The 22,769-nt window shown below is 43.4% G+C and overlaps 2 protein-coding genes across 2 annotated transcripts in view; one reads left to right on the top strand and one right to left on the bottom strand.

Annotated features, from left to right (window-relative positions):
- CCDC38 (coiled-coil domain containing 38) overlaps window positions 1-1,545 on the bottom strand; it is a 59,295-nt gene extending 57,750 nt beyond the window's left edge. Inside the window, exon 1 of the mRNA XM_025926957.2 lies at window positions 852-1,545. The gene's annotated coding sequence lies outside the window, so the exon portion shown is untranslated. The remainder of the gene's footprint in view (window positions 1-851) is intronic.
- Window positions 1,546-1,572: 27 nt separating this feature from the next.
- AMDHD1 (amidohydrolase domain containing 1) lies at window positions 1,573-19,443 on the top strand. The gene is made up of 9 exons (XM_025926573.2): window positions 1,573-1,805; window positions 3,035-3,141; window positions 4,787-4,851; window positions 7,056-7,333; window positions 9,593-9,818; window positions 12,195-12,319; window positions 16,122-16,215; window positions 16,795-16,955; window positions 17,819-19,443. The coding sequence occupies exons 1-9, from the start codon at window positions 1,669-1,671 to the stop codon at window positions 17,904-17,906; spliced, it is 1,281 nt and encodes a 426-aa protein (XP_025782358.1). The 5' UTR covers window positions 1,573-1,668; the 3' UTR covers window positions 17,907-19,443.
- Window positions 19,444-22,769: the final 3,326 nt, after the last annotated feature.

Raw genomic sequence — 22,769 nt, 5'->3', positions numbered from 1 at the left:
GAGCATGGGTGGCTCAACCGGTTAAGCATCAGACTTCGGCTCAAGCATGATCTTGAGGTTGGTGGGTTCTAGTCTCACAGAGGGCTCTGTGCTGACAGCTCAGAGCCTGGAGCCTGCTTTGAATTCTGTGTCTCCCTCTCTCTGCCCCTCCCCTGCTCATGCTCTGTCTCTTTCTCAAAAATAAACATTAAAAAATTTTTTTAAAAAAACTGTGTATAGACACACACATCTGTTTGTGATTATGTGTCTGAGCTGTGAGGAATATATGGGTCCCCCCCCCCCCTTAGGGTCTCTTTTATTCACATTCTCTATTGAATTCCTCTCTTTCCTACCAATTGGTTTCTCTCTTGAATGGCCAAAATATGAGAGCTAAAGTATATTCTTACTTATTTGTTCATCTAAAGGATTTTTTGCTTTCTCTTCTTTATTTTTAAATGGCTTTTAAGTAACACTAAATTGACTTTCTTTTACATTTTATGGTCTTACAGGTCTCAGCCTGCGTTTATGGTCTGTTATTCGTGTTTATCAGATGCCTTCCTTTTGATTATAGTCTTTGCTGGGCAGGGAAAGTGCCTTTCCCGTCTTTGTAAGTTCCACAATCTAACACAGAGCTTCTAATAAAAGCGTCTAAACAAAATAAAATGATTAAGAAACTTAAAACCCAGTGCCTGCCAGTGTTTTCACAGCAGTTGATAGGCAAGAAGAGATGTCGGTGAGAATTACAGACCATCTTCCGTAAACAAACTTGATTCTGTCTCCAACCTTGGGGGCAAACTGAGGGTAGGCCCACCAGTCACAGCTGGGTGTGAGGATGGGAGGTGAGGGGGGCACTGAGCTGAAACCACTTTTACCTCCAAGAGTTCGGACCCAGGAGCCGGTCCAACCTATCCTTCAGGAAGCCGTTAGTAACGGGACGAAGGACAGAAACGCCAATCGATTCTCTAGGCTCGGCTCTATCCTCCCTCGCCTGGATCCCGCTTCATCTCGGGGACCTTCTGGTAGGGGAATCTGAAGCTGAGCTGGCCAACCGAAAATTGCGCGTGGCACCCGCCACCCGGCTTCTCGGCCGCGCGGACCCAGGAGCAACTCTCCCACCGCAGCCCCCTCCTCCCCATCCTCAGGTTCCCGCGGCCCGTCGCGTCCCAGTCGGCTGGGCAGAGCTTCCCCGACACTGCGCCTCCCGGCTCTCTGTGCCTGGTTCCCGCACCTGCCCCTGAGCAGAGGTTTTCCCCCATTCGGCCCCATCTGGGCGCCCTTGCCCCTCGGTGACTCCCTCGGCGACTCGCCTGGGCACGCGATCGACGAAGCCCACCCTTCTCTCTCCCGGTGACCCAGCTTCAGTTTCCTAATCTGGAGAGTAGGGACAACAGTCTCCACATTTACTCGGAAAATAAGAGGGCGACCAAAAAAAACACAAGAGATTCCATGATAACATTTATTACTAATCCTCATTCGGGTTGTTGGCACAGGCACTGCAGCTGCGACGGTCTTGGGGTGGGGGGAAGGCGCGCGTTCCCAGCGGATTGGGAAGGCGGTGGCTTCGAGCGCCCGCCCCGGCTCCACCCTCCCTGCCCCGGGCGCGGCCCGCCCACCCGCACCCTCCTCCGCCCGCTAGCCTGCCGCCGCTCGAGCTCCGCGGCCACCCGGAGACCCGCGGCGCGCGGCGACATGGCGGGCGGCCACCGCCTCCTGCTGGAGAACGCGCAGCAAGTGGTGATGGTGTGCGCCCGCGGCGAGCGCTTCCTGGCGCGGGACGCGCTGCACAGCCTGGCCGTGCTGGAGGGCGCCAGCCTGGTGGTGGGCACGTAAGTGGCCGCGCGCTGGGGGGACCGGCTTGGCCCCCTTTCCCTAACTTGTGCGCTCTGGAGGCAACCGGGGAAAAAAAAGCTTTCCGGCATCCAGAGAGCCATTGCAGGCCTGTCTTTTAGGCACCTGTTGCTACCTACCTTGTGTGACAGCTTCCGGTTGCCGTTTGGTGAAAAAACGCTCTCAAGCTGAACCCCACGCCCTCCCTGCCCCCTATCTCCAGATCTTTGGAATCTGCATCTCTGCGGTGGAGTTCTGGGACTTTAAGTTTTTACAAAACACTCTCCAGCCCAACCCCCTTTGTACACTAAAGCTTGAGCACCACGGAAGACGTTCAGATAGTGATGGTTTGGGGTGATAGGAAGTTAAGATTCAGCTACCAAAAAAAGAGGACATTTTCAGTTTTCACCAAGCTTCTGTGCTTCCTGCAATGACGTGAGTAAAAGAACAGCCAAAGTTTGGGAGGGTGAGCCTGCAGTGGGAATGGAGTTTGGATGCCTGTTTGAATTGGAGAGCGCCACGGCATCGCGATTGCGCAAGATGGGCTCGGCCCTTATCTGAGGCTGCTTAGGGTTGTGTAAGAGTCCAGCTTTTAGGGACTGTGTGTTTTATTTTTAATTAACAAAGTGATAAAAAAAAAAAACACATTCCCAGTGTTATTGCTAAAAATTAGTTAAAAGCATAACAGAACCGCACAGAGGTAGGAATCCAGACCTAATTGATGGCCGTACTCTATAGAATCCAGAGGCCCTAGTATCTTGCTCTCCTGTGCACAACCCTCTTTCTTCCTCACTTCATCATCCAAGATGGCTGCTATGCCTCTCCTTATGGTGTCCACCTTTCAGACAGTAGGAAATAGGATGAGAAAAAAAATCGTTTTGGTTACAATTTAGTCACATGGGCCACACCCGGCTGATGAGAAACCCATAAATGTAGTCTTCATTCTGGGTGGTAATGTGTTCGGCTAAAATTTAGGAATCTAGCACTGTGAGGGAAAGGGAACACTGATCTTAGCAAACAACTGGCAATCTCAACACATGATTTGGCTTTTTGCCTTGCATGTGGCTAGAGTCTTTTTTTTTTTTTTTTCAAAGACACAGATGCAAGTAGGAAATACAACAAATGTTGACTGATACCAAAAGACATGGGCAACATATTTTAAATCATTAGTCAGCTTTTCCACAGTATTTCCCCAAACTTTAGTAATTATTTCTTGATTTTTATTCAGGGATGGGTTTATAAAAGCCATTGGTCGGGCTGATGCTATCCAAACACTGTTTTCTGAAGAAACGTTTGAAGAAAGAATTGACTGTTCTGGGAAATGCATCTTGCCAGGTATTAACCTCTTTTTCAGTAAAGCCCTGCATCCGGTTTTAGTAACATAAAGAAGAGTAGCAGCTTGTTTTAAATAGGGTCTCAAAATAATACTAAAATATAATAGCTACTGTGCATTGAGTTTCTACTATTGAATGTCTAAGCTGCTTTACAAACATGTTTTCATCTTGAATCCTTATGACTGCCCTATAAAGTATCATTATCTATATGTTACACATTAGAAAGCTCCAGTTTAGGGATGAAATATCTTACCCAAGATTGCTGGACAGGTAAAGGACAAGCTGGGAATCAAACTTATTCATTCACTTCACTTCTTCCCACTCACATGCTAGAGAGAAACCAGCTGTGGTGTGTTTAGGTTCAAAGGCTGTTGGAAGAACTTTACTAGTCTATTTCATATGGGAGGCAGATAGGGCAAACTGCTGTTTCTAATACCAGAATATACTCTAAATTTACAGAGAGTGTGAAACAACACATCTCTAGGCAGAAAAGTGTGTGTGTGTGTGGGGGGGGATCCTTAGAGATTTCACTGAAGTTTATTTAAATCTTTAATGATTGACAACAAAATCAGTTTGTTAACCATCATCTCCTACATAATGTTCTATAGCTTCATGAAATCATCTGAAGCAAGTTTCACAAATTTTGAGTTCTATACAAAACATAGAGGCTAAAATTTACGTTTTAAAAATGTATACTATGTATATCTGATAGAACTTCTACCTTCTGGCTCTTGGGGGTCAGGAACTAAAGTCAGAGTGAAACCTTATGAAAACAAGCAGAAAATAGTAGAAAGCAATCTGAATAGAGATTCTTGATTTTAGTCCAATCAGAACTATTTATTAATGAGACTTTTAATCCACAAGGTATTTAAAATATTCTGGAAAGACACACTTTACTGAGTTAGACCTGGATAAGCAAACAATCCAAATGATTGCTTTATAGTTTCTCTTCAGTTAAGCTACATTTTTTTTTTTTTTTATTTAAAAAAATTTTTTTATGTTTATTCATTTTTGAAAGACAGAGACAGACAGAGCACAAGCAGGGTTGGGGCGGAGAGAGAGGGGGACACAGAATCTGAAGCAGGCTCCAGGCTCTGAGCTGTCAGCACAGAGCCTGAGGTGGGGCTCGAACCACAGACTGTGAGATCATGACCTGAGCTGAAGTCGGACACTCAACCGACTGAGCCACCCAGGCGCCCCTACATTTCTTTTTTTGAAGAAAGATTCATATTTCTGATTTCATATTTTTCCTTCTCAAAGTTGGGAGGGATTGTATTCTGTTTTCACACCCACGTTATTCCTTGGTGATACAGTCCTTGGTTTTGCTGAACTAATAGCTATGACATCCTGTTTTAAAACAGGATGCTTAGTGAGTATGGGCTTAGTGGGCAGAAGAAGCTGTGTTTCTTTATTGGATATACTTGTCATGCTGAGTCACCCTCCTCCATTAGAGGCTTCTAGACTGGCCATGCAGAGAGGCTTCCTTCCTCTTGGTGGAAGAAACCATACAAATTCTTCTTCCTCCATCATCCTCCAAGATGGCTGACCATCACCTGCTTTCCCAAGAGTGGTTCGAGATAGTCTGCCTACTATCTAAGGGCTTTCTATTTCTCAGATTTAAAAATGATTTGATTTATTGGTTACAGGTTTGGTGGATGCACACACACATCCAGTCTGGGCTGGTGAAAGAGTTCACGAGTTTGCAATGAAGGTAACTGCAATAAATGATGGCAAATCAAAATAAGGCACAATACAGACACATCTTTTTCTAAAGAGTGGATAGGCTATCAAGCTTTGCAACAACATATGTCTACATTTCTTTTTAATGGATATTTTTTACTGACCTGGACTATGGAAAATAAATTACAACAAAACTGACTTATAACTGTCCAAATCTTTATACTATGCATAGGGCCAGCAATCTTTAGGTATGATAGTTTTCAAAAAATTTTAGCTGTAGAATCCTTATGTATGTATGTATGTATGTATGTATGTATGTGTGTGTGTGTTTTGTTTGTTTGTTTTAGACTCCTTCTTTTAAAACAGAGCTGGGCTGCCTTTTTCTACTAGTTTCTCCTCTCCTTCCCTTCCCCCATTTCACCTCTCCACCCCTACTAGCCTTTGGAGGGGCTCCAGGAAACAGTTTGAAATTCACCATTCATTGGTTCCAACTTGGAAAAATATATTGCTAATCATAAAAAATAAAATAAGTCTTGTATTTTTTTTTCCCTGAAAAATGAGACTTATTAAGAAATATAAGGTGTAGTCTGTGTCACAACTCATTAATTAGCCATGGTCAGCCCTCAAATCCCTGGTTGGAGCCATTTTCACATTGTTTCTTTCTAATAGATTTTATTTTTTAGAGAAGTTTTAGGTTCATGGCAAAATTGAGTGGGAGGTACAAAGATTTCCCATATACATCCTGACCCCATACATGCACAGCCTGCCCCATTATCAACATCCCCCACCAGAGTGGTACCTTTGTTACAATTGATAAGCCTATACTGACGCATCATTATTATGCAGAGTCCATAGTTACTAGTGTTCTCTCATGGTGCTGCATGTTCTATGAGTTTGGACAAATGTGTAATGACACGTAACCACCCTTATAGTATCAGAGTGGTTTCACTGCCCTAAAGTTTCTCTGTGCTCTGCCTATTCATCCCTTTCCCTGCCAACCCCTGAGAGCCAATAGTCACTGATCTTTTTACTGTTTCCTTAGTGTTGCCTTTTCCAGAATATCATATAGTTGGAATCATACAGTATGTAGCTTTTTCAGACTGGCTTCTTTCACTTAACAGTATGCATTTAAGGTTCTTCCATCTCTTTTCTTCACATTGGTTTTTAAGTGTACATCCTAACAGCTAAGAAATTTCTTCAGATATTGTGTACCTTCTTCAACACATAAGAGCTGTTTTTGTTTTGTTTCAGTTTTGCTTTTGAGAGAGAGAGAGAGAGAGAGAGAGAGAGAACCAGCAGGGAAGGAGCAGAGAGAGAGGGGGACAGAGGATCCAAAGCAGGCTCTGTGCTGACAGCAGTGAGCCTGATGCAGGGATTGAACTCACAAACCGTGAGATCATGACCTGAGCCGAAGTTGGACGCCTAACCGACTGAGCCACCCAGGCGCCCCACACACTAGAGCTGTTTTTAAGACTTCTTTATTAAATCACAGAATTTCAGAGCCAAAAAAACAATCCTAGAGATTTGCAGTCCAAACATCTCATTACATAGATGGGGAACGTGAGGCCCAGAAAAGGGATGGCTGTTGAGTGAGTTCACCAGCTCGCCATGGCAGAACCCAGACGAAAAACTCTGACGGGGATCCCAGGTTGGCATACTTTGTTTGCACCACACTTCTTGCTGCCTAGAGTAACTGGAGCCCCGTGGGATCCCAGGAAGAGCTTCTCTGCTTGAGTCACAGAGGTCAGGCCCCAAACTCTAGTGGCCAGATACTGAGAGGTGGAAACCCCCCTGGGTCTCTTTAGTAGATGTTTGGAATAGCTGCAGTGGGGTTCCCAAATTGTCTAAGCTTTGTTTTCTCATCCATAGGTGCTACGGATAGACAGAGTCTTAGCTGGCACACATTGGGGCCAACTGGGTTCTTAAAATACTGAAATACTCGTGGGCTGGTTGGTAAATTGTTGCTGCTGCCTGAGATTGGAAGTGCTCCCCACCACATCTCCCATTTCTGCCACCCCAGTCCTTCCTGAGGTACCCATGTTCCTTCGGCCCCCCCATCACCCTGGCAGAGTAGGGGCTTCCACGGCTATGTGTCCCAGCATCCTTTCCCATCTGCTGGTGTCCCTGACATATCAGTTGTTAAATCATTTTGAATATCACCCCTGGAGGTAGGCTCTGTGGACCTGCCTGCAACCTCGTGCCTGTGCCCGGCCTAAGGGTGAGCCCTGTGTTCAGTTGGCAGGAGCCACGTACATGGAAATTCACCAGGCTGGAGGAGGCATCAACTTCACTGTGGAGCACACGCGCCAAGCCTCGGAGGAGGAGTTATTCTGCTCCTTTCAGCAGCGGTTGCAGTGCATGATGAGGGCGGGGACCACACTGGTGGAGTGCAAGAGCGGATACGGCCTCAACCTGGAGACGGAGCTCAAGATGCTGCGTGTGATTGAGCGCGCTCGGCGCCAGGGGCCCATCAGCATCTCGGCCACTTACTGCGGGGCTCACTCAGTGCCAAAGTAACCTCAACCTGGGGCACCCAGCTTTGATTTGGGGCATTGACAACAGAGAAGGAAGGGGGCAGGTGGTGCCTAAGTGGGGATACATTCTCCTGGGAGTGGAGGTGAATCCACGCTTTAGTTCTTGCAGAAGAGTCCGGTAGAAGCCATTAGAGAGGTGTTCTGATTCTAATAGACATCTCATGCTGGTGGTTTTAGGAAGGTGATCCCCACTGGACCTATCAGTTTGCTAGTCCCTTAATGATGAAGGAGGAAGAGATGTTCAAAACTCTTTCGGTTAACAAAAAGCAATGCCCCCCCCCCCCCGATATAGATCCTTTAAAATGACAGATGCTACTTTAAATAGTTGCCCGTGACAGCATAATCACACATTAGAGATTCAGAGAAATACTCTGTAGGAGATAGATCACATCTGTAAGGCAAGAAGACTCAGAATGGTTTTTAATTTTGTTCATCTGTTTACTTGTTTAGCACCAAACATGTTTGTTTTCTTGTTGTAAATGTTTTTCTAGCTTTCCCTTTATCCAAAAAGTTTCTCCTATATGGCTTTACTGTAGAGAATTATGTCCCTTTCTGCCTTTGTACTTTATCTGTCCTGAAATTTCTAGACCCAAAAGCCCGCAGTTCTAGAACTAAAAGGTCCAAAGAAATCCAGAACTTAACAATTAACAGGGCAAAGTCTTAGTGCAGTTTTGAGTTTTGATAATGTAGATACAGAAGTGCCACAAGCTTACCGAAATTCTTTGAAAGTTTAATAATTTATATGTTTTTACATTTATTCACTTTTGTGTATTTGAAAAATAAGTTTAATGTGAATTTTTGGTTTATCATTTTTAATCAGAGAAAATTTAAAAATTAACATTAAATTTATTATTTAAAATTCACAGAGCTAATTAAGTTGAAACATAAATACTTAATATTTCCAATGATGTTTTTGTATGTGTTTAGCATTTCTACTTCTGAGATTATTATTAAAGCTTAAAACTGCACTAAAACTTTTGGGACATCTGTCTACAGAAAATGGATTTTTTATTTTTCCCCAAATGGAACCTAAGGTGGATGAAAGGCAGTGTAACATGGTAGAGAAGTCTCAGGCTTTGGAGCCATACCAGACCTGGGTTTGAATCCAGCTTGGCTACTTTCCCACTGGGTGATTTTGAGGGCATCACTTAACTCTTTTGAACATTGGTAAAGCAGTGAGAGAACACACTCTCTATATGATTGTCTTGAGAATTGGAAACAGTATATGTAAGTGCCTGTCTCCTCATGGTCCACCTCTGTCTTCCTACCAAAATGGTTTTTGTGGAACAAGAGACTTTTATGTTCCAAATATAGGGCTAAAGTGTAAAAACTTTTTAAATGTTTTTTTATTCACTTTTGAGAGACAGAGAGTGAGCAGGGGAGGGGCAGAGAGAGAGGGAGACACAGAATCTGAATCAGGCTCCAGGCTCTGAGCTGTCAGCACAGAGCCCGATAAGGGGCTCGAACCCACAGACTGTGAGATGATGACCTGAGCCAAAGTCGGACGCTTAACCAACTAAGCCACCCAGGTGCCCCATATAGTGCTAAAGTTTTACAGAATGTTCTCCATCTGCTAATGAGTCTCTGAGGGCTACATCTTAATCCCCAAAGATACATACAGCCTGAGCCTCAGAGTATGCCAAATGACGGCTAAATAGCATGTCCAAAGTTGTGTAGCCAGCAAATAGTAGAGCTCTGTGTCCGTCTGACTTCAGAAGCCCAGCCCTGTCTAATACATAACTATTTCAGAATCTTAGAATTTCAGGGCCTCTCATGATCCTCTTTCCTCGTGGTTCCAAATGGTGAGATAGGAAGCCTTAGGCTGATGCTTCTAGAAATAGTGTGGAAGAAGAAAATGGCAGAGTGATTGCTAGGGCCCAGGTAGGGGGCCCTGCAGTTGGTTGTCAGGGAAGCATCCAGGATGCTCTCTAAGTGTCTTTGAAAAGAGTGTTTAGTTTCTCAGGCAGGGAGCCTTGCTGGCATTCTCAAAGGCAACATGGCTGAACCAGAATGGATGAGCCATTTGAGTCTCTGTGTCCAGGGTCTGTGTGTACAGAAATCTTGTCAATATCCCTGCTATGGCCCAATTGTTAAGACTCCTGAGTTATTGCTTTAATTATTTCTCTATCTATCTTAGGGTCATTTGCCTACAGTTTGTCAGGTTCTTCAAGTGCCAGAAAAGCCTTTCTTCAATTAAAAAAATTGTTTTTCCCATGTAACCTCATTTTCTTCCCTCAGAGGAAAGACTGCTACAGAAGCTGCTGATGAAATCATCAATAACCACCTCCCAAAGCTGAAGGAGCTTGGCAGCCGTGGGGAAATACATGTGGACAATATAGATGTGTTCTGTGAGAAAGGCGTCTTTGATCTCAATTCCACCAGAAGGATTCTTCAAAGTGGAAAAGATCTAGGATTACAGATTAACTTTCATGGGGATGAACTCCATCCTATGAAGGCTGCTGAGGTGTGGTTGACCTTTGGCTTTTCCTTTGTCAAGACTCGTGCGGTGGAAAACTTCCTTAGTTTGTTCAGAGTTAGGAATAGCCTCTCGAAAAGATAGAGAATGGGAGAACTCGTTTGAACAATGCGAGGGCTGGTCTGGTTGAGACTTGGAATCACTGACCTCTATTAGAAATTTATTTTTTGCCGGCCATTTACTTTTATTATCACCTGCTGGTGGTATTAGTAGGAAGAGAAGTACCTTTGTGATCTTGTTTATCAAATTCAGAACATAGCTTGGTTGGAACACAAAGCTACACTGGCAGAGTCTACTAAGTTCACATGTGGCTTCCAGGGGTTTTCTGTGGCAGCCTCCAGGTGAATGTTGGTGGAGTGCCCCATTAGTAGTCACCGGATGATTTTCTGATCTGCATGTCTTGCTCAGATTCATTTATTCATGCTTTTAACAAATATTTGAGTGTGTGTCAGGCACTGTCCTAGGCATTGAGAATTCAGCAGTGAATAAAACAGACAAAATTCCCTCAGTTGTGAATCTAGATGTCACTCCTCTAAACCCTGGAGCAAAATAAATAACTGCCGTTGGGGCAAAAATACAGATGTGGATACTCCACATGTGTCTCAACGACAGCACATGTAATGTGATCTCTTAATATCACTTCCAAATCTTGTCCCGTGTTTCCTGCCCAGTGGATGACCCCATTTACCTATGTATTGCCTAAGCCAAAAACTTGGACATCACTTGGTCTCCTCCCCACCTTACCTGTCACATTTCAACCAATCTGCAAAAGCTCCCAGTGTATTTCCTGAATGTCTCTCGGTTTACTTCTCTTAACCCTACTGCCTAGTTCAAACCACCATCAGCTCTCAGCTCCTGCAACAGCTTTTTCTCCTTGCATCCACACTTTCTGCACTTCAATTCATTCCTTTAATCCATTCCCTACAGTGCATCGTATTTTCCTCTCTGTTGCTGAAAACCCCTGCAAAGCTCACCAGTGCTGGCAGGATGAATCCCAAACTCAGCACATGTAGACTTACCAGATCCAGCTCTCGCTCACCTCCCATCTTCCTCTTTCTCTGCCCTGTTTACCATGAGCCAACCACAGTAAATAGTTTTAGTATACCTAATACCCCATGCCTCTGGATATGCTTTCTCTGAGTGTCCTTTGTCTGGCTCACTCTAACTCCCTTCCATGTTTCATCTTAGCTACCACTTCTCTGGGACCCTTCCCAGAGCTCTCCAAGAATGGGTTATAGTCCCTCCCTATGCTTGCCCCACTGTGTTCAAATTGCCTCTGTGATCCCTACTGGGCCGTAAACACGCTGAGGACTGTACCCACACCTTCACAGCCCTATCCCTGGGGGTTAGCACAATACCTGGCATACAGATGGCCTTTAGAGAGTAAATATTTGTTGAATGTTGAATGAATGTGAACTAGGTGGTCAACAAGATACTCTTGGTCATAGAGAGTGACTGGCCAGTTAAATCAATAGAGGTCAGTATCCAGGATGAACAAATCAAGTTTGGAAAAGTGAAGGTGATTCCAAGGTTGGAAAGAAACTCCCCCTGGGGAGCAAAGTCTGTCTATGGAACATTGGACTCTCCAGAAGCCCAAACCAAAAGGCTATTAGACCTGAGTTCCTACTGATGTGGGGCCAGCTCTTTCCTGCCCTGGTGTGGGCATTGCTGCCTCCCTGGGCCATGGTGTAATGTCAAAAATTAGTCTACTTTCCTTGCCTTGGAGTGCTTACCATATCACCTTTCAGACTGGGGCAGTGTGTATGTGTGTGTGTGTGTGTGGGGGGGGGGGGTATGTCAACCCGAGAAGAAACCCACTTAAATGCCATGTTCTCATTATTACTATAAGATTACCTCCTCTTGGTATTCCTCTGACAATCAAGCCCAGACTTTTCACCTGGAGAGACATCAAGCTCAAGTAGATATTCTCGAATTATACATACAATTCCATTTTTAAAGTTTGTTTTCTTAATTGATCTCTTTTCACTGAGTCAATGCAATCCAATATGCCTTTATGGTGTTTTTATGATGCTAGAAGAATCAGATTTTATTACCAATGTCACTCAATGTTCTATTCTGATCCATAAGATTCATGAAGTTTTCTTTTTTTAGCAAATGCCTGAAGAATATCAGTAAGCCCTTATATTTAAGAATAGTTTTTAAAGTAGCACACTAGCTCATTTTCAAGTGAATGTCCTTGACAGAGCCTTTACCCATTTGGGGGCTTCTGTTTTCAAGAGGCAGTTGCCAAGAAATTTTCATAATAGAGTGCTGTTTATTTTTGCAGGGAAAACAATGTTCTGGCACTTTGTTGATTATTGTTGGTGGTGGTGAAACCTTTCTCTCTCTGCCCATTCTGCTTAGCTGGGAGCTGAGCTGGGAGCTCAGGCGATCAGTCACCTGGAAGAAGTGAGCGATGAAGGCATCGCTGCTATGGCAACGGCCAGGAGCTCCGCTGTCCTCCTGCCCACCACTGCCTACATGCTGAGGTGAGCTGCCCGTGCAAGCTGTGAGGATGCAGACCGAGATGCCTAAATAGTATTTCATTGTCCTTCCAAATTCCTGAAAAATGCAGATCAGGAAAACTGAGCCCATGGGAGATGCCAATTCTGGAGTCAGGTACAGAGATGCATTATTCTGAGGAAAGAGCTTGGACCCAAATGGCGTTTGAGTGGTGGGATTATTGGGAAGAGTGGAGCTTTCTCATTCTTTTTTTCCCTCCTTTTTGGGATTTTCCAATTAAAAATCATGCATAACTTTTATCATTAGAAAACAATGTAATGGACTTTCTACTTAAAAAAACATGCATAAGATGTTAGAGATATTTAGCAATATTCAGAATCTGAAGGAGCTGTTTTCTAAGAGGATACAAGTAGGTACCTCAATCTTCACAAATCCCGGAGGTGGGAGGAAAGAGGAGATGTCTAAGTATATTTTGTGAAATCTTCCCAGGAATTTTGCTGTTTGCCCTCTATGGATTCAATGCACCTAGTCCATAGTTCATCTTCATAACTGCCGTTTCGGACATTGGACCATGTCTGGAGGCAGTTTGGGTTGTCATAACTAGGGGGCGCTGCTGGCATCTAGTGAGTAGAGGCCAGGGATGCACCTAAACCTCCCCACAGTGCACAGAGCAGCCTCCCACCACAGAGAGTTGTCCTGCCCAAGAATTACGCAGCCACAATATGAACTGTGCCGGGATTGGGACACTCGGCCTTAGCGATTGAAAAGCCAGGCTTTGAGTAACCTTTATAAGAGAGAAGAAAGGAATATTGCAGTGCTTTTCTCAAATACAGTATGATCTATACACATATGTATAATATTATACATTTCTCTTATTATTACTATGCTCTTAATGTAAAGAGTAGACATAATGTAGATTACGACCAGGAAATATCAATCAGTAACCGTCCTTGGTATCTTGGCATTTACAGCAAGTCTCAGCAATCATCAACTGAAGTCATCAATCAATACTTAATCTGGTTAATTTTCCATCAACCAAGGAACATTTTTAACTCACTTTGAATCTCTTAAGATGGAGCGAAACTCTGACACTTGAAGTATGAAGGGCAGCTCAGCAATAAAAGTCAGAACTTTGTCCCGCTGCCAGAGGGGGCTGCCATCTGTGGTCACCGCAAGATGGGTTGGTCACGCAGTTTGGACAACAGGAAGAATCACAGACAAGGCCACACTTTTCTCTCTGGCTTCTCTGTTCTGGAATTTTTCTGATCTCTCCAACAGGAGCAATTTGCAGGGCTCTCTGTCATGCCCTGAATTCTCCCTCCTTTTTTTTCCTCTCTATATGCTTATTTATTTTGAGAGAGAGAGAGAGAGAGAGAGAGAGAGAGAGAGAGAGAGAGCACAAGTGGGGGAGGAGGGTGGAGAGAGAGGGGGATGCCATAATTCTCTCTCTTTTTTTCTCTCCAAATGTTTATTTTTGAGAGAGAGGGAGGGGGTGGGGAGAGAATGTGCACAAGCGGGATAGGGGCAGAGAGACATGGGGACAGAGGATCTGAAGTGGGCTCTGTGCTGACAGCAGAGAGCTTGATGTGAGGCTTGAACTCATAAGCCATGAGATCACGAACTGAACCGAGGTCAGACGCTCAACCAACTGAGCCACCCCGGTGCCCCTGCCCTGAATTCTCTTGACTCTCATTTCCAGAGTAACAGTTGCCTTACGCTACTCAAGGACTTGCTGTAATCATTATTTTATGCATCTTTGTGTGTACTGTTTAAATTTATTCTGGAAACATTCACCTTAGTTTTTCTGGCACTCCCTTGAGACTTCTACAGCCTCACTTTTGCTTTTTCTTTTTTTCTTTTTTTACCTCCTGAAGTATTTCTGGAAGGGGAGGGGAGGCCATCAGAATGAACCGTGGGGAAATTTTAAGCTCTACCTTTCCTCACCCTTATCTCTGCTTCACCCACCTCCTCTCATATATTATCCTAGTTGAGGAACATTATCTCAGGTCATCCTGCAAATTGTCAGTCATAGACTGTGAATGTTTCAAGGACCTCAGTCTTGGCCTGTAAAACCTGTAGACTCTCAGCACAACCGATTTTATCTGTCTTCCTCCCCCCGACACTGTGAGCCTGAGTAAACACTAGCGTAGAGTCTGATAGCTCAAGACTGCATCCCTAGGATGACCCGTGCCCCTTATAGTGCCTGCCTGAGAAAGCCCAACCTGACAGGGGAATTAAGTGTTTGTTCCAACAAAACCAGGCGACAGGCAGCTGGACCCCTGGACTTCCTCTTAGAGCAGTAACTTTACAAAGCTTGCAATTGTAAATTCTTTCTCTGCTCCTTTTTTTTTTAATTAAAAAAATTTTTTTAAATCTTTATTTATTTTTGAGAGAGAGAGAGAGAGACAGAGAGAGAAAGAGACAGAGCAGCAGGGAGGAACAGAGAGAGAGGGAGACACAGAATCCAAAGTAGGCTCCAGGCTCCGAGCTGTCAGTACAGAGCCCGATGCGGGGCTCAAACTCACCAACCGTGAGATCGTGACTTGAGCCAAAGTCGGACGCTCATCTGACTGAGCCATGCAGGTGCCCCTTTCTCTGCTCCTTTGAGATATAAATCTTCCACCACCCAAGCAGGATTGTCTCCTCAAGGACCTTAGAGCCCTCTCTTCAAAAGGCAAACATTCAGGAAGACAACTCCGTCCCTAGTTCCCAGCCTGGTGGGTACACTGCACCAGCTTACGCCCCTGCCTCTTTTTGTAAAGGTAGTGAAGTTTGTTTCTCCTCCAGAGAACAAACCAGTGCCAGTGAACAAACGCAGATCATACTGGCCCATCTCTCATGCTTTTAGAAAATTTTCACTTCCCTGGCTCTACTCAACTCCCTCTGCCCCTTTTTCCTCCTGATCTCCTCGTTCTTTCTTAAAACACCCAGTTAGCACTGCACAGGTCAAAACAGTCCAGTCCACATGGGACTCTTTTCCCTTCTGCAATTGTTATTACTGAATACAGTTTGTCTTCAGCATTTTGACTCGTGTTTGGCTCTGTTTATCTCTGACATAACTTTTGAGTCATGTCTTAAAGAATAAATAATATTGTGCCAAGGAGGTCAGGGAGACATGTACCCTAGGAAGAAGCACAAATATTTTACATATTAGATTCTTGGGCCTTCAGGATTTTAAAGGGCCACAAAAAATGTTCGAGACCCTTCTCCCCATCCCCTGCCCAAGGAGGGAGAGAAATATGAATAAAAAATTGCAAAATTGAAGTTAATAGAAATAACATTTTTTAAAACTTCATTGTTTATATTTGGGAGTCAAAAAAAAGTTTGTTACATTTGAAAAAATTTAAGTTGTATTTTTCTTCCTTAGCAGGAATCTCTGGATGTATATAAAGATTGCCAAAATAGGGGCACCTGGTGGCTCAGTTTAAGTGCCGCCTTTGATCTCAGCTCAGGTCACGATCTCAGGGGTTTGTGAATTCGATCCCCATATCGCGGCTCTGTGCTAACAGCGTGGAGGCTGGTTGGGATTATTTAATGTGAATAAATAAACATTAAAAAAATTGGCAAAATGAACACTCCCAAATTAAAGAAGTTAATCATAGCCAAGTCATTTCAAAAGCAGAATGATAAAAGTCAGAAGTCCTAGGCTTCCACATCACCATTAATCACTTAACCTTGAGTTTCTGTTTCTTCTTCCAGAACACAAAGGGGTTGGATATCTTAAGTCTGCTTCCATTCTGAACATCTAGTCTGCAGAAGCTCCACTTCCAGAGACTGACATCTTTTTTTTTTTTTTTTTTTTTTTTTTCTTTTTCCCCCTTGTCTTAGACTGAAGCAACCTCGGGCTAGGAAGATGTTAGATGAAGGGGTAATCGTTGCTCTGGGCAGTGATTTCAACCCTAACGCATATTGCCTTTCAATGGTAATTATTTTTAATGTGCCTTTCTGCGCAGAGAATCAGTCTTCCACCAAGTGTATAAATAATTTAAAACTAGTTCACTAACTGCTAAAATGTTTCAAAGATCTAAAAAATATTTTCCTGTGAAACAAGAAAAAAAGTGTAGACGACAGAATAATTGGATATTTCTGCCCCACATGAATGCCTCCAGGCGTAGAGAGGGGAGAGAAAGTTCTACCTGCATAATTTTTTGATTCTGCCTTGGGCGTTGTGGTTTGGCAATAGCTTATTCCTGTCTTGGAGGTTAGCACAAGCTCAAAGAAGTTTTAGTGAGTGAGTGTGGAGGGGAGCTTAGTGGTCTTGAAAAGTTGTGAATAAATACTCCATACGTGGCGGAGGTGGGGGTGGGAAATATGTATTAATAAAGGGATCTTCTCCAAAGCATAAGAATCTTTACATGTGAATTATAACTTTTCTCATACTAGTTTAGCCAGTTCCTCCTATATATTTAATTTCCATTATTGGTTGTGCTGCGTTGAGAAATGTCCAGGTAGAAGTTGCCATTTTGTTACTTTCCTCTAACACTGTTCTTTCTTGCCTTAGCCAATGGTCATGCATCTGGCCTGTGTGAACATGAGAATGTCCATGCCTGAGGCCTTGGCGGCTGCCACTATCAATGCAGCTTATGCGCTGGGAAAATCTCACACACATGGATCTCTGGAAGTTGGTAAGCAGGGAGATCTCATTATCATCAATTCGTCCAGGTGAGTGCTCTCCCAACTGAACTAGTTTCTTTTATGCCCATTGTAATATATAAGACTGGGATTAAATGCCTTTTCTGCTAATTATTAGCATCAGGCTCTGTGTAGGCTCGGATGCCCCCCAATCTCCTTTATCATCATCCCTTTCTAACCAGAAAGTCTGCCTACAGATCCTAAACCGCACAGAGGAGACCAGATTGTCTAGTGTTTTCATCTGTCTTACATCTTTCATAGATCTTCAGGTTTTTGTTCTGTTGACCTGGACTTGGGACTTGTGCCCCCCAGCACAAGTTTTTCTGCTGGAGTTCTGACTGATGCTTGTGCTGGGCACGCATGTCCCAACTCTGGCTCGCCACCCTGGTTCTGATTCATTACCTCTCTGGCGTCTTCTCGCTCCTACCAGATCCCCAAAGGCTTAAGTTTTCCTGCCCCTGGTTACTCACCCACAGCCTGCTGCTAATTGGGCCCCCAGTGTGACAACTTAGTCTTACTTTTCTGTCTTAAAGTTGTTAATCCTATGGCTCCTTGACCCTAGCCAGCCTATTGCAGTCCTTGGACTTCGTGTTCGACAGAAGAACGAGGCTCTGTAATTCTACTCCTCACTCTCTCTATTGAAAATGATACTGATGTTACTTTTTGTACATCACTTAATAGGATCAAATATGTTAAGATCAAATACTTAAATAACATCATTAAACCGTATTTAAGTCGTAGACCAGTTATCATGTAATCTATTTTTTCAAAAGCCCAAATATCAATGACAAAGTATGAAGAAATTTTGAGAGAATGTATTTTTAAATTAGCATTTATTGACAAAGGGATAATTTTGGCTTGTATACATTAAAGTACGTTTGATTTCTTTCTAGATGGGAGCATTTGATTTACCAGTTTGGAGGCCATCACGAATTAATTGAATATGTTATAGCTAAAGGAAAAGTCATCTACAAAAAATGAAAGATCTGAAAGGAAAGAGAAGACTCTTCGACTGTATAAGTCAATGCAGTTGTAGTAAAAGTTAAAATACCATAGTAATTTACCAGGGTGATGTCAGATATATTTCAGTGCTTTGTTAATCCACTTGAAAAAACCAAGAGATAAATTTATTTTCTTTTAACATGTGTACCTGGACATACAAATAGGTAAATCAATTGGATCATAATCTTATAACATTGAATCATCTCACAGAGATTTGTTACAAATATTTTGAAGATTAATATGATGGAGTATCACCAAAATGCCTTTGTGGGGAAAGCAGATTGGCAATTAGGTAGACATGGCTTGGAAATCCCATTTTATTTCTGCTTTTCAAGTTTCAGTTTTTAAACTACATTTAGTGAAAATTAGGGGATGGTGAGAAATCCAAGTGATATGCCCCAAACTAAGCACGGGTAGCCTTCTATAATAGGCTAGTCCTGGGGCGCCTGGGTGGCTCAGTCGGTTGAGTGTCCGACTTCGGCTCAGGTCATGATCTCGTGGTCCGTGAGTTCGAGCCCTGCGTCGGGCTCTGTGCTGACCGCTCAGAGCCTGGAGCCTGTTTCAGATTCTGTGTCTCCCTCTCTCTCTGACCCTCCCCCGTTCATGCTCTGTCTCTCTCTGTCTCAAAAATAAATAAACGTTAAAAAAAATTAAAAAAAAAATAGGCTAGTCCTTTCCCCACATAGTTTGTCTTTACAGATGTTATTTGAATGAATTAGTGTCTCCTATGGGAGGGTGTCCCTATATTTCTAATTTCTTCTCAATTCTAACAATAGAGCTGCACAACAGATTTCAAGGCTTGTCATTTTATACATGGGTACAGGGGCCTTCCTCGAAAGGATGCATTTTGACCAAATCTATTAATGTGATTTTTAAAAGTCATTTTTAAGTTTTTGATTGTTCACATTACAAATGTGTAACAAAATTTTTGTAGCTCTCAATAAATTTTGTAGTCACTATTATTGTTGTTTCCAGCCCTGGAAGTAGATCAGTGGTATTATCTATTGCAGCTATTTGGGAGATGAACAAATTACATAATTACACATAAAGAAATAGTGGATGACTATATAAATCGGTGTTTCTAAAGCCCTATGAGTTTACTTGAAATATTTTAATTTTTTAATTTATTTTAATTTTTTTTTTTTATTTTAGAGAGAGTGTACCAGTGCTCATGAGCTGGAGTGGGGCGGGGGGTGGGGGGCGGGCAGAGGAGGAGAGAGAGAATCTCAAGCAGGCTGAGATTCAAGCACCCCTCGAGCACGGGCTCAGTGTGGAGTCTGACACAGGCTCCATCCCACAACCCTGAGATCATGGCTTGAGTTGAAATCAAGAGTCAAATGCTCAACCGACTGAGCCACCCAGGTGCCCCAACTTGAAATCTTTTTAAATGTTTGATCATCCTTATAATCACAACTGCATTATTAAACTTTGTCCTATTTATGAATAAATGATTTGAGAAGTAAATGTTAACCAAATTATCACCCATTTCAGGTTAATAAAGCCTGAATCGATGAGGCTTTACTGTATTCCATATATATTGAACCAAAATACCCCTTGTTGGGAGGTTACGGGTAACATTGCACATTACTGTCACTACCTGATAGCATGGGGTCTTTGGAGCATTGTCCTTCATATGCTTGGTGAAGGAGTTTGAGGAGGTGTGGGAGATGGATGGTTGCTGTGGGTGATGCCTCCCCAATGACCAAGCACCTGCTCAGCAGTCGGAGTTTGGGATGCAGGCGATAGATATAAAGGCCAAAACTAAAGACTAGGTGTGTTTAGCACAGAAGTATATCTTTACGCCTATGGAATAAGAAGGAGAAGTGCACCCTATTTTCCCTCTAGGAGGCATTCACTTTAAACAAATAGCATTAATGTCTTTTTAAAATGAAAGAGAAGAGGATACCCACCCAGAACCGCCTTAGTCCTCCCAGGCCAGTGTCCTGTAAGCCCTAGCAACTTGGGATCCTGCTAGAAATGAGAACTTTGGCTTCCCTCCAGACCTACTGAATCAGGATCTGTGTCTTAACCAGCCCCCAGGTTATTTGTACGGTAATTAAGTTCTGAAAAGTACTGCAGTCTAGACCCCTAGCGACCCTGGCTTTCACACTGTGCCTCAAAACACAGTTTGCTTTTGCTGTTCCAGGCCTTGCATCACTGTTCCCTCTGCCTGGACTGCTTTCCCTCATTTCTCTATGTGGTAAATCTAGTCCCTCCACACCCCCACCATGCACCCATCCTCCATGATAGATTTAATAGCATTGTGGTTTTAACTGTCTTTCCCTTTAGAATGTTAACAGAGGGCAGGGACCTCATCGTGCCCCAGGATCTAGTATGGTGACTGGTTCATAGCAGGTGATCAAGAAATGAATTAATGAACGGCTACACAAACATACTGATAGTCACAGTGAAAGTGACTTATTAAAACATACTAAGTAGACCACCCCAGGAAGGCAGTGATAAGGAAAATGTTCTGTGAATTGGAAAGAACATATGAATTCCTTAAGTTAATGCCAAAGAATGATGCTCATGGAGGAGTAAATTGTAAAAGTAAACCCAAAGAAACAGTTCCATGGTTGGGTGGGGAGCTGGGCTGCCATGTTTACCTTTGGGGGTTGGAAGGATGTTGATGAGAAAGAAAGGCTCCAAGACGGAACATTATGAAGTGTTCAGAAGATAGGTGATGAGCTCTCATAGAGCAGAGGGCTCGTGGGGAGCTAGGGCTGGCTCAGATTTCACAGGGCTTTGAATGTCACCTTCACTAGGAGGAACCTCATTCTTAAAGTCAGGAAAAGCCCCTGAGAATCTTTGAACAAGTTAGGACCAGGACAAGAATATTATAGAAAAAATTAATCTGGTTTTAGTGTACATAGTAGGCACTCAAACATTTGTTGTATGCGTGGACTCTGGCAAGACACCTTGAACAAGTCCTTTTGGTGGATAGAGTAGGAGGTATCGGGGCTAGAAGTGGAAAGCTCTTGCAGTGGCACAGTAAGATGTCAAGATGCCTGCTCTGTGCTCCACGCTGGGCTAGACCAATGTTTCTTTTCTCAGCCTTTTAAAACTATCAGGCCACCCCCCGAAATTAGATTTCTCCCTAAGGAGTAAGATTTCGTCAGATAGGGCTGAGCTTGGAAGACCATAAACCCTCATAATATATAAGTTCTTTTGCATCTCAAGAACCAGTTTTTGCCTCATCGTGCACAATCTCACCCCCACTGAATTGAGGGTGCACACACCAAATGCCGTGGGAGACAGGAGACAACATGGTATGCTGGAGGGCACACACATCTGGGACTTAACATCTGGGCTTTGATTTCTTCTTGAACTCTTCATCTGTAGAGGTTGGACTCCCTCCATCTCTGAAATTCTGATTCTAGACTGGGCCCTGCCTTCAGGGAATTTACAACCCAATTAGGGCAGTAAGACTGACATTAAAGAGTAGAATCAAAGCCAAAGTGTATTAAGAGCTGATTCTTCTAAAAGGAACTCGTGAAACACAATACTTTTAAAATTTAAACTGGTTTTGCCAGATATCCCCCCTACCCCCAAAGCATGAGCATCTGGGTCTTTATTACAGTAAGCAGTAAAAGGATAAATTCAATGCCAGCCCCTGAGAGAGATTTTTTTTCTGATGGGAAGTTATTCTGAAATATGAAGGCACATGTTTTCCAAGTGATTCTACTGCAGCTACTGCAGGAATCAAGAGCCTGGCACCCAACTGGTAGAAACCAGCAATGAGCCATCCGTGCTTGCTTACTCGCCCTCCACATCTGAGGTGTTCTGTGCTGGTAGAGTTTTGCTTCCCCTACCATACATTAGCATGAGTTCTCATGCTCTCAATGACCTAGCATCTACTTACTTCCTAACCTTTCCATCTTGCTGCTTGCACAGTGCTATTGTTTGTTTAATCCTCTGGCCACTGCCTACCTAAGCTATAAGCTGTGAGGGCAAAGACCAGGGCCATCTTGGTCACCCTTTGTTTAATGATTGAAATTGACCAAACGTAGAATTGGTTTCTTGGCATAAATGTCTTCTGACGTTGATGTTCAGCTCACATTTCTTCTTTTTCCTCCCTTCTCCCTCTGACTGCCATCACTCAAAACATAGTTCAGTTACCTCTTCCAGGAAGCCTCCCTGATGATCCAAAGGTTTGTGGTTATTGTACTTTCCTCTAGGACACACACTTGGCACATTAATTGGCCTTTCATGTCCCCGACTAGATGGAAAGTCTTCGAATAAAGGACTACATGTGATATTGATGTACCTTAGCCCCAGTACAGCACCTCAGAAATAGTAGCTGAGGTAGGGAAGATGCTAACAGCTATAGATTTCAAGATCGGATGAAAATTGGCTTATAAAATAAGGAAGTATATTAGATCACCTTTGGAAATTCACCTGAAGGACAGGCTTCAGGACTGCTTTTTCCAGCAGCTCCTTAACGTTGAAGACCCAGATTCCTTCCTTCCCTCTCTGCTATGTCATCCCGTGTTGGCGTTACCCCAAGGCCAGATTCCCCAGTGGGTTGGACTGGCTGTCAACAGCCCTAGGTGTTCTATGCTTCCTCCTCATTTAAGTCAAATAGGTGGATGAGAAAGCCTGACTGCTGTGGCTCTCAGGAGAGAATGCTTTCTCAAGGCCCCCAATAAAACTTGTCTCTGTCTCATTGGCCCAAATGCAACCTCAGCCATTTCTTGAACTAATCACCAAGCAAAAGAAATGTGGTATCTTGTGGACTCACCAGGCCTATGCTGTACTCCGAAACACATTTCTTCCAACTCTTTTTCTGGCTTTGTTTTTTGGGTATATTTTTAACGTTTACATTTAATAAATTAATATCTT

The sequence above is a fragment of the Puma concolor genome, chromosome B4 (assembly GCF_028749965.1).
Source record: "Puma concolor isolate L17-30 chromosome B4, mPumCon1.1.hap2, whole genome shotgun sequence".
In the NCBI taxonomy this organism is placed as follows: Eukaryota; Metazoa; Chordata; class Mammalia; order Carnivora; family Felidae; genus Puma; species Puma concolor.
Note: the sequence above shows the minus strand (reverse complement) of the source record. Positions and strands in the feature narration are given on the sequence as shown.